At 41.6% G+C, this 24,830-nt stretch overlaps 1 protein-coding gene across 1 annotated transcript in view; it reads left to right on the top strand.

Moving 5' to 3' along the window:
- The window catches only part of LOC126384989 (thyrotropin-releasing hormone-degrading ectoenzyme-like), a 264,660-nt gene that overhangs the window by 135,030 nt on the left and 104,800 nt on the right, over positions 1 to 24,830 (top strand). Inside the window, exon 5 of the mRNA XM_050036465.1 lies at positions 220 to 374. Within this exon, the coding sequence (XP_049892422.1) occupies positions 220 to 374 (155 nt within the window). The remainder of the gene's footprint in view (positions 1 to 219; positions 375 to 24,830) is intronic.

Raw genomic sequence — 24,830 nt, 5'->3', positions numbered from 1 at the left:
GTGGGCATAAAAGGATTCTTTGGCAGGTTGTTAAAATGACTCATGAGTTTAATTTTAACCCAAAATGGGATGTGGTCTGATGCCAGCAGTCATTCTGTCAGCTTTTTATTTAAATGCAGGACTCTGGTTGGCTGACGCCGACGGTGGAGTTTATTAATGGAGGAACACATTCGGCGTGTGTTCAGAAGCCCATCATGCTTTGTTTGGTGTGTTTTTCAGACTTGCTGGCGGTGCCCAAACATCCCTACGCCGCCATGGAGAACTGGGGGCTGAGTGTCTTTGTGGAGCAGAAGATCCTACTGGACGCTGAGGTGTCGTCCTCGTCCTATCAGATGGAGCTGACCATGGTGGTCGTCCACGAAATCTGCCACCAGGTAGAGACATTTAATACAGTTTACCTGCTGTTGATTTTTGTTGTTTATTACAAACCTCGGAGAGGTCCACCTACTTCAAATGTTTGGTTTTAATGGCAGCTTAGATCCAAACATCTTCCAAGAACAGCAAATATATCAACTATGGTAAATGTTGCTGCACAAACTGAGGAACGTTTCTTTTGTTTTGTTTTATTTGATGACATGATCATGTGGGCAGAAACAAAAGCTGACATTTCATCCTGATGGTGGCGCTAGACAAAAGGTCAGCAGTTTGTGAAGTCATTAAGCAGTCATCCTCTGGGAACCACGACTATCTACAGTTCACTGGACTAAAGTCTTGGACGGGCCGACTGACACAACAAAAGTACTAGCTAGCACCGCCAGTGATGGCCATCAACATTTTTGTCAGACTTTACCAAAAAGAAATTCAAGCAGCAAAACTCTGTACATGCATTCAATGAAAACGTGAAGTGGTTCACTCTAACAAAGAGAATCAGGGTAGAAAATGAGACATGGATTGTTTTGTATTTCAAAACCAATTTAGTCCATATGTCGACAACAAAGTCAAAAAGTTGAGACTGAAGTCAAACTTTATATAAGTGACAAGTGTAAGAAAAAATAAATCAGAAAAAGATTTATCTGCATTTTAAGAATTAAGACAAAGTGAGAGTTGAAATGTCAAGAAAATACTTTAAGTATTACTGACAATATTTTAGAAAATAGGGTTTTGTTTTTTGCATTTTAAGGACAAAGTTCAATTGTCAAAAATAAAGTCAAAAATTTTAGAATAAATTCAAAGTTCCAAGGATAAAGTTGAAATGACAAGAATAAATTCGAAGTGTTGAGAATAAATTCAAATATCAAGAAAAAGTCGAAATTTTTAAAATAAAGTCAAAATTTTAAGAATAAAATCAAAATTTTGAGAATAAAATCAAAATTTTGAGAATAAAGGCTAAATGTCGAGAGTAAAGGGAATTTTTTTATTTCATTTTTTCATTTTTTGGACTGTATTTTTGACATTTTATTTTTATCCTCCAATTTTTGTCCTTTTTTCTGCATTTTGTCTTTGCTCTTGACATTTTGATGTTTTTTTGTTTTTTAACTTTTTAACTTCATACTCAACATTTTGACTTTATTCTTGACACTTCATCTTTATTTTGGACCTTTCTTGTTTATTCTCAACATTCCAACTTTAATTTCAAAATGCAAAATAAAAAATCTCCCTCCTCATTGTTCTCCCTCACGCCTCGCCCTAATGCTCTTCTGTAAACCCCAGACACATCCACTAGAACTGAAAATATTAAATCTCATCTCACTTCAAGTTTTGTTGAAGATGTGATCACCACAGCAGTTTTGACGTATAATCTCTGTCAGCTGATGATCAATCAGCAGCAGGTGCTGAAGATGCTGCTGCAAACTTTAACTTCATTTTTTAAACAGCTTTTTTATTGTTGGCAAAGACGGTGTGAAATCTTTCCCATTTGGAGTCATCCTCAATGAGTCATGTGGAATATGTGTTTCTGTGTCTGTGTGCTTTATTTTGCTTCTGGTACATTTTGTTAACGTGTTGCAGAAGCTGTCAGTTTAAGCCGACATAATATTTTATAAACCCTGCTGTAATGTGTCATAGCGGCTCCTCTGAACGTCTCCAGACTCAGGTGTTTATTGGAGCATATGAAAATGTTTCCCACTAAAACACTAGCCAACATTCAAGAAGCTGTTTTATTGAAATGATCCTTACAGAACATTCATGTGAGCGTATTACCTCTGCTGTGGAGGTGGGATATTTCAGAAATGTATGAGCAGGTTTTTTTAGTAATCTGATCAGTTTCTGTGAAGACCTCGTTAAAATGATGTCTTTACATTGCAAGATGGGATATTTATGAACATTTCCTCCTGAACGTCACTATTCTCTGACTGTGTGTATTCATCAGACGCACTTTAAAACCTCGCCAACATTATTATTAGAATCACTTCTTAAAGAGATTCTGCAGCGTTGGCAGAAGTCAACAATACTTGTTTACCTCTCTGAGTGCTCTCTGCTAGTTTTTTCTTCATTTCCCGACAGCTTGATAGCCCTTGAATGCAACGCTGTGCCCAGGCCTTGAACACTGCATCCCCCTCATGTGTAGGCATGTGAACACACCAGCACAGAGCTTTAAATAACAGTTCCTTTTGGAGGAAATGATACAGCTGCAGCGGCTAAATTTGTTGATATTATGTTACCTGGCAGACGCTAGAACCCACAGCTGTCACTGAGCCTGAGCCTGAACCTGCTGCTGTGAAATCACCTTCACATTCAGCTGCACGTTACTTTGACTTTAAATAGAATTAAGAGTTGAATTAAAAAAACAGCAGACTTTTCCTTTAACGATGCAAATGATCCGGTTGTAAACAGACTGAACGTGACAGAAGTCAAAACAGCTTCAGCTGCAACACCAATGAGCTGTGTGTGTGTGTGTGTGTGTGTGTGTGTGTGTGTGTGTGTGTGTGTGTGTGTGTGTGTGTGTGTGTGTGTGTGTGTGTCTGTGTGTTGCAAAAGCTCCTCGGGCAACAACAACAGCAGAGGAGATGATCCTGTTTTTACAGTACGACATCGAATACGTGACAAGCAGACAAACACGATGAAGCAGAGGAAAATTTAAAGGTTTCAGTCAGCGAGGAGAAACAGAGAGGGAGCGCGTAGGAGACGGAGAGACAAAGAGGCGACGAAACAAAGTGAAGGAGAAACAGAACGGAGACAACGTTCGTTGAAGGAGAATAAGAGACACAAAAAGATGAACAAAGACAGAAGCGGAGCAACAGCGCTGTTGAAAAGCACAGAGGTTCATTCGGTCTAGCTGTTGAGGGTTTTTTACAAAACTGACTTTAAAACCAACAGCAGCTTCCAAAATCCCTCGTCATTGTTATAATGTCACATTCAAATTAGGGATGTGCACAAATTCATGGTTGGTTTGGTTCTGCTGTGTCATAAAACAACCCACACTCGTCCAAATATTCAGACAAACAATCAGAAAGACACAAAGATTCTTCGACATCCACAGTTTGTGGTAACCAGTTAAAGAACAAACATAAAGCAAAAATAAATATGTATTCTGAGTTTGTCACACCACTGAAAAATGTTAGCCAGCCAGCAAAATTAGGATTATTTTTTAAAAAGTACTATAAGTAAATATATAAAACATTATTTTTCAAAATCATGAAAAACACTGTGAGTGTGTCTCCTGAAGGACAGTCTTGCCTGGTTCAATGTTTGCAGCAAAGAACCAAAGCAGTCATTGCAAAAAAGCAGCATTACGTTATTAAAGGGAAAATTTGCCGATTTTCCACCAGCCCTGTGTCAGCACAGTATGTGTGGATGAACAGTGTGGGGGCCAGTGGGCGGTGTGGGGAGCTCTTGGCTGGCAGCACGGAAGGAGGTTGAGTGTTGTTAATCTGCAGGTACTGCCCATGTCGCAACGACACACAACTGGTTGAAAATCAGTAAAGTTTAGTTCCCACTCTCTTTCTCAAACACAAACGCCACAGCGCTCAGTCCCTTTCTCTGCCTGTCTCAGTCCATTGTCTTGACAGTTGTTAGTATAGTGCGTAAAGCTGGCAGTTTGCAGGAAGTGTGCCTTCTGGAGGCTGGTCTTGTCTGGTCCAATACGGCGGCTACACTGGCAGCAACGAACCGAAGCAGTCAATGTGGTGTGACAAAGTGACAAAGAGACAAAGCAACGTTCTGTTAATAAATGGAAAATTAGATTTTCAACCAGCTCTGTGTCACAACAGTGTGAGCAGATGAAAGATGTTTGGCTCAACCTCCATCTGTGTATCTCCGTGTACGTATGTGTGCACCTCTCTTTATTGATGTTTTTTGGTTACAATTCGATGAACTTTGACAGTCAAAATGAAAAAGGTTCTGCAGCCACTAGTGTTGCTTTTATAGCAGTTGCGATCATGTTTAAGATGTGGAGCTCCATGCAATCATACGTTAAATTTACTAAACCTGTCCTTATATTGTGCTTTTTTTTTCCCCAGTCCACCAAAGTAATAAATGGCCTGATGATTTTACCGGCCACTGCAGGCAGGGTTCCTGATTTTGAACTCTGTCTGCATACAGACATTTGAGATCTAAAGCAGCCTCTTATCGCCACCACGTCTCAGATCTGACCTTGTTGATTGTTCCTCCCGACATGCTTTAAACTAAAGAAGACTGACCTTTAAATCTGTTTCCCTTAAACTGGAGCTTTCTCACTCTGTATGAAAGACATTTGGACACTTTTAAAAAGTTTTATTTAGTTTTTCTTTGTGTTGTTTATTTCAGAAAAAGAAAGGGCTTTCTCCAGGCGTGTCTGGTTTGCATCAGGCCTTTGAAACCACTTTCTTAAAATATCATTGTAAGCTGCTGAATTAAGATTTCCCTTCATTGGAAATAAGAAACCCAAACAATAAAACACACTCCCAGAGACAGAGTGGCCATATTGTGTGGCTTTGGTTTTATAGGCTGATATCCATCTCTGGAATTTTTGCCTCCATCCCAATGCGATGGAGGTAAATGCAGTTTCATTGGTCAATAATCATATTTCAAATCTTTGAACGCTCTGAGTTAACGTCACCTTCAGTGAAATGGAGAGGCAGTAGAAACTAACCAAACTATCTGCATGGCTCCATGCGACCAAAGTTAGGTCAAATGTGTTTCTTGTCATTTGAGTGAACTGTCCCTTTAACTGCCCGCAGCAGCTGAAGCAGTGCAGCAATCACGGCGCTGTATGGACTCATATCGATGATGAAAATGAAAAGGTACAGTGTAAATATTGCTGTGCCTGTGGCTGACTGAGGAACGTGTCGTTTTGATTTAATTTCCTTCAGGATGTGACTCACATTTCTCTGCTGAGTCTGGATGAACGTTACCTTCAGGCTACTGCTGGTGTGCAGCGGAAAAACAGACTGAATAACTAACAGCGTTAAGCTTCACAGTGCCACGCTCTGCACTACATTAAGTCATAAATATTATTGCACATGTCATAAAAACACAGTGATGGTGGTTTTTTGGTTTCTTTTGTTTTGGTGTTTTTGTCTCATCTTTGTTCATCGGCTTTGTTAGTTTAGAGCAGAGTCAGAAGAAAGGAGAGTGATAAAGTGATGTTTTGTCTGCCGCTTTGCACTCCATTTCATCCTGGAGCCATTTATTTCTCTATCGCAAACACACACACACACACACACACACACACACACACACACACAAAGCTGGAGAGAGTTTGTTTGAAGCTTTCAATAATCAGCTGCTTCAGATGTAAGAAGTTTAACTGGAAAAATAGACTTTTATTCTAAAATCTGTTCAGAGAAATGGATTAACTCTGTGTGTGTGTGTGTGTGTGTGTGTGTGTGTGTGTGTGTGTGTGTGTGTGTGTGTGTGCGCGCGCTAAATATTCATGGTGTTGTGAGAACAACAGCTCGTCGTTGGAGACTCGCAGATTTCTTTCTATTAAATAATCGTCTTGATAAACGATGGTTTTCAAAGCTGCCAATTCAAACTGCATTAAATTCCACTTTAATCCCGACTAAAGTAAATGAATCAACATAATTGGCACTGTGAAGTATAAAGTAATCCTCAGTGTAATATCTGATGGCTTATGTTGTTTGTGTTAATAACATTGTTCACCTTTCTGTCTAAATTCAGGTTTGACTGTTAGAAGTTGTGAATGAGAGTAAAAAAGATATTTCAGGACGATGAGCACAGAAAGACATTGATTTAAACAGTTTTATAGAATGAGACTAAATATTGGCATATTTAAAGAAATGTTGAATAAACAAGACAAGAGTTAGTTTACTTGTGCACAGCAGTCGTTAGGGCTAAATGCTAATATCAGCATGCTAACATGTCTTTGTTTAGCACAGGGATACACAACCTGCGGCTCTTTAGCCCCTCTGCAGTGGCTCCCTGTGGCTTTAAAAAAAATATATATATACACCTAAAGAAATTCTTAGTAATGTAACTAAGTAAAGTTTATTTATATAACACCTTTCACAGACACAAAATCACAAAGTGCTTTACATTAAAAGCAAAACCACAGATTAAAAGTAAAGAAATCAAAAATAGTGATGACAATCATACAGTGTAAATAAGAAGAACAACAGACAAGTATAAAAATGATCACAAAAGAAACAAACCCAAAAGAGGCAATAGTAGGAAGTAAAAAACAGTTAAACAAATTGTTTAGCCAAAGGCCTGTCTGAATAAAAATGTTTTCAGCTGTTTCCTAAAAGTAATACAGGAATCTTTGGATCGTAGAGAATAGGGGAGAGCATTCCATAGGTTAGGAGCAACAGCTTGAAAAGCACGGTCACCTCGGGTCTCATAGCGGGTCCTAGGGACGGCAAGTAGAAACTGGTCAGAGGACCTAAGGGCCAAATTTGGTGAATAAAGGGAGGAGGAGGTCAGCAATATACTGAGGTGTTTGTCCATGTAGGGCCCTAAAAGTTAAAAATTTTAAAATGAATACGGAATTTGATAAGCAGCCAGCCGAGAGAGGATAAAATCGGCGTGATGTGTGATCGCTTGTTATTTACTAGCTGCATTTTGGACAGTTTGTAGGCGGTTCAAGGAGGTTTGATTTAAACAGGTAAAAAGAGAACTGCAATAATCTAAAGGAGAAGAAATAAAAGCATGAATAATCATCTCCATCTCAGCATTGGTCACCACAGATCTTAATTTGGCTATGCTCCTCAAGTGGAAAAAACAAGAGCTGATAAGCTGGCTGACATGTTTGTCTAGGGTCAGGGATTGGTCCAAAATGACACCTACATTTCAAATGTTTTGCTGAGCATGAACACCTAAAGGCTTGATAATAGGGATAGAGTGTTCAGGAGCAATTATAAGAGCTTCAGTCTTTTTGGTGTTTAATTGGACGTAGTTGACAGACATCCAGCTTTTAATGGCATCCAAACATTAATTTAAGCTGTCCAGCTGGCCAATTTCATCATTGGTAAAAGAACAATACAGCTGAATGTCATCTGCATAAAAATGGTAAGAGATGCCGCTGAACCGACTAATGATCTGTCCAACAGGCAGCATATATAATGAAAATAATGAAAATAACATTCTCTAAAACAAAACAATTGTCTTATACAACATGCTAATGTTATTAGCATAAGCCTTTGACATTCTACATTGCATGAATTAGCCTAACAGCTAGCAGAGTTTCCTTCTACTCATATGAAGCCAGGAACAACAGCAACATTTAACAAAGGGAACGTTACAAAATTTAGATCCATTAAAACTCACAAGGTTCACTGACAAAACAACTGTCTTATACTAGAAACATTTTCCCCACAACATGCTAACGTCATTAACATAAGCCTATTTCCATTGCATGCATTAACGTAGCAGCTAATGGATTTTTCCTGAAGCCAGGAACAACACCGATATTTAACAAAGGTAATGTTCCAAAATGTGGCTTTATTGTAACTCACACGGTTCACAGATAAAACAATGGTCTTTTGCTGGACACGTTTTCCCCACAAATACAACATGCTAACGTTATTAAATTAAGCCATTAAGACATTTTACATTGCATAAATGAGCCTAGCAGCTAACAGACTTTTCCTTTACTGATACGATGGAGGATGTAACATTTAATAAAGTTAACATTACAAAATTCAGCTCCATTTTAACTCACAAGGATCAACAACAAAACAACTGTCGTATACTGAACATGATATACTTGCCTATGATCGGAAAATGGTTGGTGGACCACCCAGCACCCGATCAAGGGCCAGATTTGGCTAGAAGGCAGCAAGTTCAGTATCACTTTAAAATGTTAATTTAAAAAACAGCAGTCATCCATAATTCCTAAAATTATTATACTATAATAAGCTCAATAAAAATGTAAATGTTAGTCCAAAGATGCACATTTTATATTCAGTATTCTCATTTACAATACAGTCAATAAACTGCTGCAACAAACGCCTCACCTTCAGGTTTGTGATATTTGTTCCTCCTGGTTTTCTACCAATAAATGTTTTGCACTGGTCAGAAGGTCAGAGGGAGAACATGACTGAAAAAAATTCTGAGAATCACTGCTCCTGGCAACATGGACAAATTTTATGGCCATCCATCCCAGAGCGGTCAAGACATTTCACTGAAAAGGGAAAGTCAGAGGATCAAAGTCAGACAGATTTATCATCTAAGAATTATGAAGGTCTGTATGTAATTTCACTGCAGTCCATTTTATAGTAAAGAGATATTTCATCCCAGAGGATAAAAGCTGGACTGACCTACAGACACTGAGGTTAGAAATATATCAAAGGTTAAAGAAAAGGGACCATCAGGTAATACTGTCTAAAATATCTCCCGTCAGGGGAAAAAACACAGTGCAGAGAAAAGTTAATCATTTATTTTAGTCACATGTGTTTGTGTGTTAGAGAATATGTCATAGGCGTCTGTCAGGTGACCCTCCTCTGCTGCCGTCATGTGTTTATGTCGACATCCATCAAACACAGCAGGATGATTTTCAGGACTTAAAGAGAGAAATGAAATTATATTCCAGACTGAATCTGAGATGATGATTCAAACACCAGACTGCTGATGAAAAGTGGCGTTGATGTATTGTTGGATGTACAATATGCTGCTGTTGTTGACAGGTTCAGGGTGCACGTTGTTGTTGTTGTTGTTCTCAGGTGAACAGATGGAGAACATGTGGAGTGGAATGTGAGCAGACAGCTGAGGGAAACACAGACGCAGTTATACATTAGATCCGTTCAGACACCGAGATGAACACAGCTGATGTTTACCAGCGTAAAGATAGTGTTGAAGTGCCTTCAGGGCCGAACGCACTGAAAGCATCTGACGTGTGCATTTTGAAGCACTTCTTTTGTTTAAATAACACAACACACACCACAAGGTTGATGACACATGTTGAACTGCTTTGAAACCTCAAATCAAACCTTGTTTTGATTCTGGAGCGTCAGCTGAGGACCCAGCGACCAAAGCTGATGCGGTTAAGCCTTTAATCTTCAGTACTACTGACGGACAATAGATTTAAAATCCTTCCTGGAAATACAAATAATAAAAATGATAACTTGCATTAAGTGCATTTCAATGGACCCAAAGACGCTTTACAAAAAAAAATAACAGAGGAACGTGGTGGGAAAGTTTGCCAGGAATAAGAAAATCGACAGAATCCATAGACCTTGGTGAACGACTTGGTGAAGTCCACAGACTCTTTTGCAGGACAGTTTGGCTGATATTGCTAATTGCTTCATTAAACCTGCAGTAACTGATTTTTTTTTGGTTTGCAGCAGAAACAAGTTTATTATCATCTTTTAAAGAAAAACTTTGCTGACTTTCAACCAGCTCTGTGTCATTGCAGAAAATCAGCAAAGTTTCCCTTTAAGTAGAAACAGTGAACTTGTTAGCAACCGGTTCCTTATTTCCACATCCAGCAGTCACAGATCAACATGATCACTCATTAGGACTCTTTGTGTTTGTGTCACCTGATGAATGTCAGTCCAGTATTCTCTCTCTTTTAGCGTTGTTTTTGGTCTCCACCACCTCATGAGGTAGATATCTGTCTCTGTAGCCCTTTTTAAACAGGAGTTGTGCAAATTTGCAGGAAAGCCCAATCAGTCTTTTTTCAGCATTGGCAGTATAAAAACAAAATCGGGGAGTGCAGCAAAATGCCGCCTACCTACTTTTGTTTATACAGAATGTGCCTTTTTCGGGGCAATGGGGGGCGTGAGCAAGTAACAAAACGTGTAGCTCAGCGTGTGACGTAAACAGTGACGTGGGAGGGAAGCCGCGGCTGGTCAGTCCTTCGGCGATTCTCTCGTAAGTCGGCCCGTTCTTCACCGTCCCCGTCATCTGACGGTTAATGGCCTCTTCGTTTGCGAGGACAAGGAGGGCGCGCAATTCCTTGTCTCCCCAGTTGCTCATCTTTACAGTGTCTGTCAGGTTTGTGTTTCCCTCTTGCTACTAGCTGCTCGCTAATTCCTGCTATCAGCTGTTTCCTGTTTATCCACCGCCAGTGGCTCGCACGTGCGGCGTCATCAACAGCTCCTCCCACAAGTCATCAACAGCTCCTCCCGTTGCGGAAGGCCGCCTCGGTCTGTTTAAACTAAAAGGGTTCCCCCAATATGTCTACCCTACGAGGCAGAAAATTGGGCACCTCGGATCAACTCGCCAGTCCGGTTCTGTGTGTCTAAACGCTCGCAGCTTGCCGGCAAAACGGCCCAACATTCGCCGAAAATCTGGCAGTGTAAAAGGGGCTATTAACTGCTAAATGCTCCACCATGTTCACCAGCTGGTCTCTAACAGTGTCTCTGGGCTGTTTGCTGCTGAGCACGTCGTACAGTTCCTTATTACAGCTTTGTCTCTGTGACAGCAGAGCAGGGTGGTGACTGAAAATCTCAAGTAAAAGTAAAAAGTACCATTTGAGAAACCAACTAAAGTAAAAGTAAAAAAGTACCTGGTCAATGAAGTACTTACAGTGCAAGTTAGTTTCTGTGTGACCAGTGCAAAATAATGACAGAACAGCAGTCGATGCATTTTTTTTTTTTTTTTAATGAAGTTGAGCAAGTCAGTGTATTCTCAAAGAACGGTTCGTATCCTACATATTTGCACCCCAGGAATGATGTTAGGTCCTTCACGTGCAGTTACATAATTACCTTAAAGTTACGGAGGTTAGGTTTGGAAAAAGAAACATGACGTACCTTAAAATGACTCAAAGTTCACACGATTTCGAACACATGACTTAAGGGAAAGGTACAGTTTCTTGTGACCCATCCACCGCCCCAACCTGCCTCCTTACAAGCACTCAGGACTGCTTCCTTGCTTACAGCTGTCAGCGCATTGATCATGTGATCCCAGCCTTTCAAACTATGTGGGATATGTACAAATTTGGGCGCTTTGCTTTTCGCAGGAAAACATACGTAAAATTGGTGAGAACATCCTGAGCAGGTTTAGCCTGGAAATCCAGACTCAAATCTAGAAAGATCTCCGATACATTCTTCCTACCCAAGGGGCAGCACTAACTGAGGCATATTAAATGCCGCCGCACGCAGTTGGATAGCACGATGGCCAATCAGAGCAAAAAACAAGGTGACGTATTCATTGCACTAAGCCCCATGTGTTTGCCGACCAGTGGGGCTAACTGATATATTATGCTTTTACTGTATCCCGTCGGCAAAACGTCAAAAACATCGTTCCTGGAAGCGAAGGTTTCTAGGGCAGTCTCCTGTTCCTCTCTCAGGAGAAAGATAAGTGTAGCTGGCTTAGCGTTTCTTCCAAAGCTAAACTGAATGGACGCGGTCCTTCAGCAGCGGCCATCTTGGCTGTTTACTTTTCGACTCCTACGGCGCAGCGCTGTCCTCATCATGTTACGCCCGCCCAGAGCCCACCTCTGTCAGATAGACTGATCTGATTGGTCCGATGGCGATTCAGCGGGCTCTGCTCGTCAGGGCCAGATCCCCGTGTAGAGCAAATTCGAATTTGCTAGGGGCGGGGCATCTGGATTTCCAGGTTAGAGCAGGTTGGCTAATCAAACAGTCTCCCCCTTCCTCTCTTCCCTTCTTTTCTTTATCATCACTATCGTAACATCAACAACTGTTATTGCTAGCTGAGCATATTTTCACATAAAGTATGTGCAACTTATTTTAATGTGCTTGTGGAGGTTAGAGGAGGAGTTTTAAAAAGTGGAGATCTCTGTGTTTTTCAGGAGGCACAGCGAACACCTTGTCATGTAGCTGTTGTTTTTTTTTAGATTTTTGTTGCCACCTCAAGGTTTAGGTTCTTCTCTGTCATCACCGCATCGTGGTCAAAGGACAGGTGGCGCTCCTGTTCTTTCCAGGCGGCAGGTAGAGTACAGCAGCTTTTTACTGCTTTTACTCTGAAAATGGCGCCATCAGAGCGCAGAGAGTGACACAGAACAGCAAAGTTGTGGCTGGATAAATAAACAATGAGCTGAAAGTCACTGTAAAGCTCTGTAAAGCCGAGAGGAGCTGCAGATTCTGCTGTCTGGAGAAAACATCAATTAGAGCTTATAGAGAGGTATATTTTGTTTTTCTGGGCCGTCATGGGAAGGTCCTGCAGAGACGATGTGCTCCAATCAGATTTTTCTTCTTCTGACCTGAACAAAATAGTAAAATCAACCCAAAACATGTTTTTCTATAACACTGACCCAGTTGGTGTTGTGCTGCAACCAAACCAAGGAAAGGTGTGGACCAACCACGATTCTTTTTTCTTTCAGGTGTTGCCACATTAATTTTGAGTTTTTTATCGGTGACATGAACAGGTATGTTTAGATGAATTGTGCAGGTCATTAACAGGATACGTGGACAGGTGTGGTCAAGAGATTTAGGCAGGTGGTACAGACGTCAAAGGTGACGTGTGCAGGACAAATATAGTGTGTGTATCCAGAAGGTTATGGTTATATGTTCAGGTGATATGTTCAGGTGGATTTGCTGCAGCTCTATATAAAGGCTTGACTACAGGTCTGTGTGAAGTAGACATGTGTGTGTCCGCTGTCCAGGTGTGTGTGTGTGTGTGTGCAGTAAAATGACCACTATCACTACTTCTATCACCTGGTTATCGCGGACGTCTCCACACCGGAAACCACACACACACACACACACACACACACACACACACACATGGTGTTTGCCAGGAGATGCAGTCAGTTTATTTCTATCAGCTGACTGTTAATTAAAACTGACAAAGAAAACACTGGGACGAGATTCAGAAAAACAGATTTACTCTCTTCATCTGTTGATTGCTCTCTCTCTCGCTCATTAATTCAACCATATGCAGGAGGAAATAGCACAGTGTGTATTCTGGCTGGCTGACAGCAGAGTCAGGGGTTTTCAACACACACACACACACACACACACACACACAGAAAACCATATTCGTATCGCTGCACTTGTGAGGATCCCTAATGGATGTACTGCTTTCTCTTCACGTATATGCCGTAACCATAAACACCTGAAACCCCGTCTTTGTATCCAATAACCAAACCCACTGTAACTCTTAAAGAGATTTCAGTCAGCTGAGAATAGTTTCAGCTCAGTCAGATACTGACCGACTAATTTAGAAAAGTTTTATACGGTGACGTGACTCACTTCCTCTCCAAGAGCTCCTCATCATTCTGCTCACGCTGTGTCTCAAACCGCACACTTTACTTCAGTTGTACACCACGTACTTCTTGCATGGTGCACTAATTTCAGCAGCGTAGCGTTGTCTCAGATCACACACCGCCGTTTTGCACTTAGCAGACGTGACGACGGCATGTTTTTTTTAAAACTGCTTCTTCATCTTCTTCTTCTGCAAATTGCAAACGGACGCTGGAGCATTATTACCTTTGACTGCTGTCTCTGCCCACTAAATATCAGTGCAGTGTAATTAACTTGTGTTATATTATGCCCTTGTTATTGTTGTATGTTATTGTATTAAACATTAAAGGGATAGTGCACCCAAAAATGTTTTAGAGTCCTCACATCACTTGCAGTGCCCAGAGAGGCAGTCAGAGCTACAGGCTACAATGAGGCTAAAAACAGAGTTCAAATGAGGTTTTTCCAAACAACTTTTTATGTCGGGGCTTCAGGACACTTGGATCACTACGGACGAGCAGTATGGAGATATTTTGTGGTTTCAATTATGTGTTTTTGGACGTTTGAATCTGGGGCGCCGTCAGCCTCCATTAGGTGGAGTTGTGTTGCTACCTCCTCTCCCCTTGGATCTCTGCAAGTGATGTGAGGAGAGGGTTCTGATTTAAAGTTAGAAAGAAAGTTAAAGAGCGAATTAACCCAAAACGTGAGGAAAGGAGACTTTGTGTCGGTGGATCATTAGCGATTGTGACAAAAAGTTGAGCACCTATGAATGATTTTCTTCCAGCTGCACATTAATTACGTGGATGGATGTGTGACCTTCGCATTGCGTTCGCTGAAACAAAAACACGGAGCAGTGACAGCCTTCATGCTTCACTCCTTCTGTCTGAGCTCGTCTTAATAAACCTGCTGCTTTGATAAACGAGCAGACACCACTTCACACGCTTCTGAATTCTGCTCCTGATGTCGAGAAGTTCAAGAACAAAATGTTTTATTATGAAAATAACACAAAGGAGTTCTGTTGCTGAAACATGCAGGTCTGTAACGTCACATCTCCACCTGCTCACAGGAGGGCAGCCGTACGTATGTGGTGCAACACAAGGTTTGAAAATGCTTTATACATAAATTTACAGCTGGTCCTCACAAGGACACAAGTACAAGGGTACAAACACACAGTTGTATGTGTGTGTGTATGTGTGTGTGTGTGTGTGTGTGTGTGTGTGTGTGTGTGTGTGTTGAGGCTGTCAGGCTGTATATTTTTCTCTGCAGTGTTTTGGTTCAAAGTGGATAATTTATTACTGCAGAGCGTGTTTGCATAGAGTTCATTAGAATACAAGGAGCCATAAATCATCTCATTGTTCTCCCTCTCTCTCTCTACACCTGTCTCACTCTCTTTCTTTTCTTTATTTTAGCCTCACCTTTCTGTTTTTATTTTATATGTGACGCTCAGCTCCCCTTCTCCATCAGCTCACAGAGAAATACCTTCCATCTGTAGTCTACTCTGAAATTTGATCCGCGTACCGTCCTCCTGCTGATAACATCAAGTAAAGGTGAAAAGGCAGTTGCCTGTTTTTTTTGGATTTGTTTTTTTAATCTGTGCTGCAGCACCCCCAATAGACAAGGGGTGGAACAACAGTCTGCACATAGTTGGCGATTTTTTAAATTTTAAATATGATATGATACACGGACTGTAAGAAGTAATATGAAAAAAGTTGTTTGCAATGTGCAAATTCAATAAATTCCCCTGATTTGACGTCACAGTGTCATCAAGTCAGGTCAAGTGTTGGGATGTTGTCAGCTAAACTTGAGAAGAGATTCGTGGCAGCAGGAGCTGATCAACAGCAGGACAGGCTGATAAAGATCAGAATATTGTCAGGACAGTTGTTGTCTTCGGCATAAGGGACATCCACTGTGGGGGCAAATTTATCAGGATGGAGTTTTATAGCAGGTAATGATGGAGCGGCAGACAAACAGACTTCATGTTATAGATGCACGAGTGTGGTTTCAGCAAACAGATGACTAGATGTCCAACACCATCCAAAAGGAAGTATTAGAACCACGGACTTTCATCCGGGTGGCAAGTGTTCACTTCCTGTTCCCAAACCGTCCCGACCTTCCCAAAACAACAACAAAACAAAACTTGTGGTTGTGGCTAGAAGCAGATCATGTTTTGGCTTAAAATCCCTGCTGCTGGTGACATAATCACGGCTGGAAATGCTGCAAATATTTTGCAAAAAAGGTTTTGTTGTTTGCTGGTCTTGAACAGCCATCTTGCCTAAGCATGTGCACATATGTGCGCACACCACGTCGCAGCAAAAATATGTTCCGGCACGCATGGTCACGTCTTCACCAGGTTGCGGCTGGCTTGACGGTAGTGTTTTGGACTGGAGTTTGAAGCATGTGCAGTCAGTGCTCTTGCTACGATACAGTCCACCTGGTTACAAACAGTGGGCTGATCCATGCAGACTGTCATGGACTTGGTTGGATGACGACATTCACATCACTCAGACCAAAACGAAACCTTCGAAACATGCCAATACAGAAACTAGAAAATGGCCCTTGGAGTGTTTTCACCCAAACAACCACGGCGTCCTGCGCTGATGATGCTGTCCTCGTCGAGACGCATCAGGACCAGCCCTCTGTCCTCGAGATTAGATTCATTCACAGTTCATTTGAAAGAGCAAATACATTTTGGTTGAAATGTGATGCCGAGCAAGTTACATTTTCTGTCAACATCAGGAGAAAGTCTTGCTAATTAATGTACCGGGCAAGTCACAAAAATGGTGATATTGAACGTACCACAGAAACAGTTGTTTCCTGCCAGAACAGGTCATCTGCAGGCCAGCATTGTTTTTAACAACCTAATGATTTAACCAAAATTAAGATCTTTGTTTAAACTTAACCAACACGCTTTTGTTGCCTGAACCACACAATACACAGATATATATATATATGTATATGAGGATATTTCGTGCTCATTTTCTTGTGAAATCTTGGAAGGACCTCAGAGGACAATATTTTCTTCAGATGCTTTATTAAACTCGACACAAACGTCTACCGACAGCCTCCTCTGCTGTTTCAGGGCTGAAGGACAGGAGGGTTTAATCAATAATAATGTGTGAGAGGAATACAGTTATATTTAGCTCTGTGTGTGTGTGTGTGTGTGTGTGTGTGTGTGTATTGCCTCCTGCTCATGTCCGAGGCTCATTAACAGACCATAAACAAACATCTAACACCCTGAGTGTGTGTGTGTGTCTGTCTGTGTGAGGCTTATTAGTGAAGCTGAACACACACTCCTGCAGCCGCTTACACAGTAGGCCATCACACACACACACACACACACACACACACACACACACCTTGTACTAAACAGCTATAATGACCCACAAACACAGCGATGCTACAATTATCCTCCTTCTGAGTGTGTGTGTGTGTGTGTGTGTGTGTGTGTGTATAATATATTGTATATATTACGTGTTGTAAATATGAATATAAAACCAAAGGCAAACAGAAGCGTTCGGTATATAAAAACACAGATAACATTCTGTGCACTGTGTATGTCAGAGTATCTCACGATGCTGCTTCTAGACTTTTCCTATTAACCAAAACCAACAATGAGACTATCTACCAACACATACTGTGTGTGTATCAGAGCCTGGTGCGTCTTCTCGACCACGTGTACATGAACAAAATATATTCAGTTTTTGGCGTTTTTTCCGAAAGAGACAAAATTCCTACCACGCTGTTGACATGACTGATGAAAGTGGGAACATGTGCTCTGGTGTGACGAGTCCATCATGGACGTCGTGTCCTACGGGACCATCCAGACACTAGTGTGCAGAAACGTACAGTGCCAACGTTTATTCTTGCAGTTGGCTTTTAAAAGTTACAGTTAAATTAATAATAATATATTTACATTTTATTTATAGAGCACTTTTCACAGAACTTAAAGAGGCTTTACATTAGTTAAAAACAATCATAAAATAGAACACACTAAAATATATACATTATTCAACATTAAAAGCAGTTTTGAAAAGATGCGTTTTGACGAGTGAAATTACTGAGACCCCCCCCTCCTCTGTTAAATGGTATCTCCCAGGCGCACTACGTCATCAAACCATGTGATGTTTGGTATTGCCGGATTCAGGAAGCTCTCGACTTTTCAAAAATAACTTCATTTTTCTTTTATTTATTATGTATTTCGCACCAGAGCAGTCTAAACACACAAAGTCCAAAATCGCGATGAGTGGTGACAAGTCATGTCATGCCGTTTTTTGACTTAGCTGGTTTATAAAAGGTAAGAGTCTCACTCCTACCACTATTTTTGGCTGAGATACACCGTCTAGAAAGTGGGATCATAACTTTCACGTTTCATATGGCTTTATTTGGTGATATTTTATGGTGTTTCTGTGTCATAAACAACATCAGCTATCATAATCACACCTGATTTCAATAAGGTACAATGTTTGAAGCTGGCTGAGTGTTGTTTGATCACTGATAGTACTGTTTTGAAGCAGAGTGACCGACTTGTCATTTGGAGCTCCGCCTGGATCTTTTCATGGTAAAAACACTGTAGAATGGTCATACTTTGAGCAGTCTTCTTCAAATTTGAAACAAGTGTTCATTGATAGTGTGCCTACAGCCCCACAGTGTCATTTACCTGCTCAGATGAAGCCACAGACAGTTATTCATCCTGAAACACATTTTTTATTTTATTTTAGGCAAAATCTTCAACTTTTTACTGACTTCAGAGGCCCATTACTCTGTCTCTGTATCACCTAGAGTGTTTCTGACACTTTCACAAGAAACTTCAGGGAGTTTTCTTTCTGGCAAGACCTCATGCATGCATGTAGTCAGAGCGGTTCAGAAGCTACAGACATTTTAATTTGGGTATGTCATTTTAGGCGTTTTTGCTGCAAAATGGGGGTGGAGTACAAGTAATGACTGTATATATTTGTGAGCTGAACACTTGAGTAGGAACCAGTGGGTTTCTGGGCCGAGAGTTGCAGACGGGCTGAGATACAGGTGGACGAACATATTGTTGGTTTTGGTCTGTTGGCGAGAGGCTGATTCTTTAAATAATAGAAGTACTGTACAGCCCGACGCTCTTTTGTTCATATTTTATTGAAGCTGAACTATGATTTATTCATGTTGTGTACATGTTTGTGTAGGATCGAGCTGTTACTCAGCCGCTGCTTATTGGAGGTGTCACATGTAGTTCAGTACAGTATGGAGAGTACATTATTCACCACTCAGCGTTACATATTGTGATTCTCCGTGTACGTCTCTCGTCAGTCTGAAGCGTCTCGCTCTGATACGTTTTGCTTTTGTTTCCATTTAATTGACAGGACGCGTCGACACACACTGAAATACACACACACACACACACACACACACAGTCATGCACTGAGCTGTGTAGTTCTGTTGTTGTAAATCAAAGGTTTCACGGTTGTGACAGATTGGTTTTGCCAGCCGGCTTTATATAGCAATTTAAACATCACACACACACACTCACACACACAGTGAATAATGGGAGTGCGGCAGGACTGTCAGGAAAAACAAGAATATAAAGAGAAACGATCAGAGTCACAGAGCTGAACACACTAACTGTCTGTCTGACAAACTGTCTCTCTGCACAGATCTGTCTTTCTGTCTCATCTCTTAACCCCCCCACCCCCCCCACCCCGTTGTCTTCAGCAGGTTACACACCGTACAAACCTTTGTGTCGCTTAAGTATTTTCATCTGTCACTAAACTGTCAGAGCAGCAAATTACAGCTACTTTTGAACGCAAATAAACTGTACAGGAAATACATTTTACAGAATAAGTGCAAAACTACAAAACTTTTTATTTTTTCACGACACGGTGTAAGTTACCATCAGATGACACAGATGTCCCAGCATCTTGACTGCGTGTGAACGCACCTTAAGAGGAGACTTTCCAAACTAATTTGCGAAAAATGGTTATTTTTTACCAGTATATTGCATCATTTCCTGCTTGGACAGAGCCATGGAAGTGGTTGTTTTTTAGAATCAGAATCAGAAATACTTTATTGATCACTGAGGGGAAGTTGTGCTTCGTTACAGTCGCTCCGATATAAAGAACGGAGAATCAGAAGACGTAAGAATAAGAGGATGAAACAGAAGTATGTAAATATGAAGTGTATGGATAAAAATATGCTACAATGCTTCAGTGTTAACACTGGTGCTTATTCTTATTAAGAACAAAATATAGTACATCTTCACTGTTCTGAGTCTGTAGATAGTGCTGCATATCCTGCTGGGATAGTGCCAAAAAAAGGTGATTATTTTTTTACTGAGACATCACTGCGTTTCATAGCTGGATACTGCCACAAAAGGCGGTTGGTTTTTATCAGGATGTTGTTGCATTTCACTTTTTGTAGTACCACAAAAAGTGATTGTTTCTTAGTGAGACATCGCGGTGATTCCTGCTCGGATTGTGCATCCAAAACCAGGTATTTTAAAGGGGAACTAATGTCTTTTTCAACCTGGGCCCTATTTTCCGATCTACTTTTGTCTAAATGAGTGATAGGATGTTCAATATGTGACATGTCTCCAGTATGAAGCTAGGGCTGACCTGCCTGCAGCCCGTGAGCGCGCGCTATATTAAATAATAGGGCACTCAGACAGCGTCAAACAACATCAAAATACGTCCACTAAAAGTGCATTTTTTTCCCACAGATAGGCTCGGATTGTTAGTATAATTATCTGACAACATAACGGAAAGGAGAAATGAACGTCTGTGTTTACCTTTAGCTGGATTCAGACATGTTCCTCTGCCTGTTGCTGCTCCCTCTCTCTTCTCGTCCGCTCTTCAGTTTCAATGAGCTCTGCGTCCGTGTACGTCTGTGTACGTCCATGTACGTCGTTGAACTGGTCCAGAACTCTGCAGAAAGGCGCTTGGCCCTGATCTGACCACTACAGAACTTATCCTGGTTCCTATCTGGATGTACCTGATAAAAAGAAGTGTGTAGCGAGACTCATCCTCGGTCACACGAGTCCAGAACTCTGAAGCAAGGCTCTCAACCTAAATTCACATTGTCCACAACTTTGCAACAAGTCTCTCTGGACAGAATTCCACAGCCGAGGACTCAGCCCAAGTTAAACTAGGCCAGATCTCTGCAGTGAGTCTCTCAGCCTGGATCCAACAGATCCAGAACTCTGAAATAGGCCCCTTAGCTTTAATCCAACTGGTTTAAAACTCTTTGTAATGTGTTCTAGACCACTGGTCCAGATGTAGCAAAAGTAGCAAAGTTGAAATGGTCCAGAACTCTACCAGAAGGCCTTTAGCCCTGACCCTACTGGTACAGAACGAATCCAGATGCAGAAGGGGTCTTGGATCTACCTGAAAAGAGGAAGTGCATAGCAAGACTCTTATCCCAGGTTTAACCAGTTCAGAACTCTGTAGCAAGGCTCTTAGTCTGGATCCAACTGGACTAGAACGCTTTAGACAGGGTCTTATAACAGGTCAAAATAGTCCAGATGCAGTATTGTATACTTGGTCCTCGTCCAATAGTCAGGAAGTCTGCTGCAAAGACCAAAAAGTCCACAGCACTACAATCTGATCGAGCTGGTCAAAGTCCTGGTCAAGGTGCAGACAGTTTATTATCCCTGGTTCAGCTGGCTCAAAAGTCTGCACCAAGGTGGTCCAAATTTAACTGGACCAGAACTCTATAGGCACGGAGCATGGATTTTATCCTGGGTCCAGTTGGTCCACATATTAATTATCCCAGCTCTAGATGGTCCAGGTAAAGAGGGGTCTATATTCCAGGTCCTGTTGATTTATAACTCTGCAGCACAGACTATTATCCAAATTAAGTTTCAAACTTACCAACATTTGGCAGGTGGCCACCGTTAACTCCCCAACCTGCCAGTCACACAAAGATTAATTAAGCAGGAGGTTGGAGGGTTTGCTGCAACTGTTCTTCATAGTGCTCATTTCAGATTCAGCCAGTCAGGGTTGAAGACACTGTGAAAGTCTTTCTAGTTTCACAGATGTGTAGATGTAAACAGTTATTTGTGCCAAATGACAACCAGGACTCATTTCGTGTTGGCTGTCATGGAGCTGTGAGGAGCTCCATCCAAACAGAAAGTGAAAATCAGATTCAGTCCCTCTGCTGAAGAGAGGGATGAATATTTATCAGTGAGGGTCAGACGGAGGGAGGAGAGGAAGAGGAGGATGATCAAAGGCACAGATCTGCTTTGTTCTGGGAGAGAGAGACAGAAAGAAAGAGAGACAGAAAGATGGAGAGGTGAAGGAAGGAGAGAATAAAGGTGTTAAAGCAAACTGAGAGAGAAAACAGCAGCGTTCTGCCTCTTGTTATAATTCGGTGCGTCACTGCATAATTAGTTTGAAATTCTATGTTATTCTGAGCAGAGCAGCCACAGCGGAGTATCTCTGTAAATAAAGGAAGTAGTCCATTACTAGTCCACTGCTGTGCCACTGTAACATGTTCCCCACACTGTTTGGTGTCGCAGTCGAATATTCTCCCCAGAGCGAAGAACACTGACGTGAAACAAACTGCCACTTTGACTGCATTAAGTCTTTTCTGACTACTGAGGGTCAAAGCCAACAGGAAGAGGAAACAGCCCTGATGCTTCCCCGTGTCATGGACTGTATTATTCCCCGGGTTACTGACGGACTCCACCGAACTGTGATCAGCAGAAGTTGTTGAAGGTTTCTGCACCCAGGGAGCAAGATGTGCAGAAACTACTCAGGGCCGAAGAACTGCTGTAACTTCCTGTGTAGGTTTCAGGGAGGGAGAGATGAGGCGGCCATGTTTAATTACAGTATTCTGCTCACGAAGGAGCTGGATTTGGGTCATAATCAAAGATAATTCAGGTGAAGAGTTTTCACATGAGTTATGATACAAAACTGAAAGCTGGGGATAGTTGCCCTTTTTCCAACACGTCCTCACTGTGACCTCGTCACATGTCCACGTTTGGTCATGGACTTTTCACGTCCACATATGACGTCCAAGGTACCCTGGGTGTGTTGGTTGTTGACGTTCTGGGACGCCGTGTCAACTTCAGCCTGTTACATGCATTGTCTGTTTTCAAAATACACTTCTGTTTTCACAGGAAATGTACAGTTTGATACAGTCTCTTTCAAAATAAAAGCACTACGTCAGTACAACACCACCAACTGATGTTTTTTTCCTTCAACAACACACACGTGGTTACATTTAGCCGACACACACGTGGTTACGTTTAGCCGACACACACACGTGGTTACGTTTAGCTGACACACACATGTGGTTACATTTAGCCGACACACACACGTGGTTACGTTTAGCCAACACACACACGTGGTTACGCTTAGCCAATACACACATGTGGTTACGTTTAGCCAACACACACACGTGGTTACATTTAGCCGACACACACGTGGTTACGTTTAGCTGACACACACACGTGGTTACGTTTAGCTGACACACACAGATGAAACTTAGAGTAAAGGAAGTGGTCACAGCAGCTGCTTCAGTTAACCAACGAACTCCAGACTAAATATGGCTGCCTTGTTAATCCACTGTATCATGTGTGTAGTTTGACATGCCTACTGTCCATGTTGTGGTCTGATGGTGTGGTCCTGTGTGTGTTTGTGTCAAACTGATTCAAATGATTTTGGATGATCACAGGATAAAGATCTCCTCTCTGTTTTCAACACAGAACTTTTATTTCAGTAACTATTCATTTCATTTACTTCACATTATTGAAATATGATCACTATATTCTGTAGTCGCCCCCACGAGTCAGCGCACAGCAGGCAGCGGGCTGACAGCTGACCTCTACAGATGAGGAGGAGGAGGAGGAGGAGGAGGAGGTGTCATGTGCAGTGAGACAAAAGCCCAGTGTGGCAGCTGGATTTATTACAAACCCCCGCAAATTATAAAAATGAAGACTGAGAACCAGTTTTTTCTGTATGTGTTCATTTCCTCTGCTGACAACACTCAGTTAATAAAAGACATTTTAGCTTTACATCACGAACGAGCCAGAAAACAGGTTTGTAAACAGTAGAAAGCAGCATGGAGGTGGTTACTCCTTTCTTTATATCTCATACTTCTTCAGTCTGTCTATCAGACTCTGTGCAGACCACACTTAGATCGATGCTTGGACGGAGACAGACAGAGTATTTTATGGCGGCCTGGGTGACCTTGACCTGGGTGTGTATGCTGATTGTAACCATTCCCATTAAACACAAAAGCCAGATGTTGGTTGGTGTCAGTGAGGTTTGGGGCAGTCTTGTGACAGACATATGATCAAGAGAGTCAAAGTGCACTATAGTGATGGATGAGTATGTTCCAACTGTGTGCACACTCCATGCAACAGTTGTGCTGTGTCAGAGCAGCGGCAGGACTGAGTGACACAGTGGCGTATGGTAGTCAGGACGGGCACCGGTGCAAGCGCTTAAACCAGGGGTGTCCAAACATTTTTGAATGGGGGCCAGATAAAACAAGGTGAAAATACCTGGGGGCCAACTGATTGTAGCATCAAATGGGTTTAAAAAAAAAAAAAGTGAGACAAATGCAACCATTTTGATCTTTTAATGAACTCTACGTGATGCCTGTCTGCAGACTGTATGATAGTCCTGTCACTGTGAGGTGAAGGGTAAAAATGGGACGTGATCTTGCCCGATTAACCATTATTGTGTAAAGGGCCACCAGTGGTATATTTTGAAAGTCAAGCTGAGGGCCGATTAAAATTGGTCTGCAGGCCAGACTTTGGACACGCCTGGCTTAAACTAACTACAACTTGTATATGACGAAAATAAGAAAGTATTCATTCAATTTAATGTGTTTATAGTTTATGTAAAGTAAACATATTTTATTGTAGAATGGATTACTGCCGACACAAAAAAGAAGTGGAGATGGGTTTGCATTTCCGACGGCATACACAACAGTCGGCCCCACTTTTTAATCTAACATGAGGTCTTTTAACCTGGGTGTATCTCTGAGGTGGCAGTCTGAATGAGTTACAGAGCCTGTTCTCTGGCCAACGTGCTGCTCAAGTCCCCCTTAAAACATAAAATGTCCCGTCACTACATCCTGGCGTCGATAAATTAAAGGGATATTCAGATGTTTTGAAGTGGGGTTGTATGAGGTACTGATCCATAGTCAGTGTGTTACCTACAGTAGATGGCTGTCAGCACACCACTAGTTTGGAGAAGCAGGCTGGAGTCTAACATGGAAACTGAGCAATGTCCTGTATCCAGTATCAGTTTAAATGTACACTATATTTGGAATATCATTGCTTTACTTTAAAGGGATAGTGCACCCAAAAATGAAAATTCAGCCATTATCTCCTCACCCATATGCCGAGGGAGGCTCAGGTGAAGTTTTAGAGTCCTCACA

This window comes from Epinephelus moara, chromosome 23 (genome assembly GCF_006386435.1).
Source record: "Epinephelus moara isolate mb chromosome 23, YSFRI_EMoa_1.0, whole genome shotgun sequence".
Taxonomy (NCBI): domain Eukaryota; kingdom Metazoa; phylum Chordata; class Actinopteri; order Perciformes; family Serranidae; genus Epinephelus; species Epinephelus moara.
The sequence above is the reverse complement of the archived record's forward strand: the minus strand, read 5'-3'. Positions and strand labels throughout refer to the sequence as shown.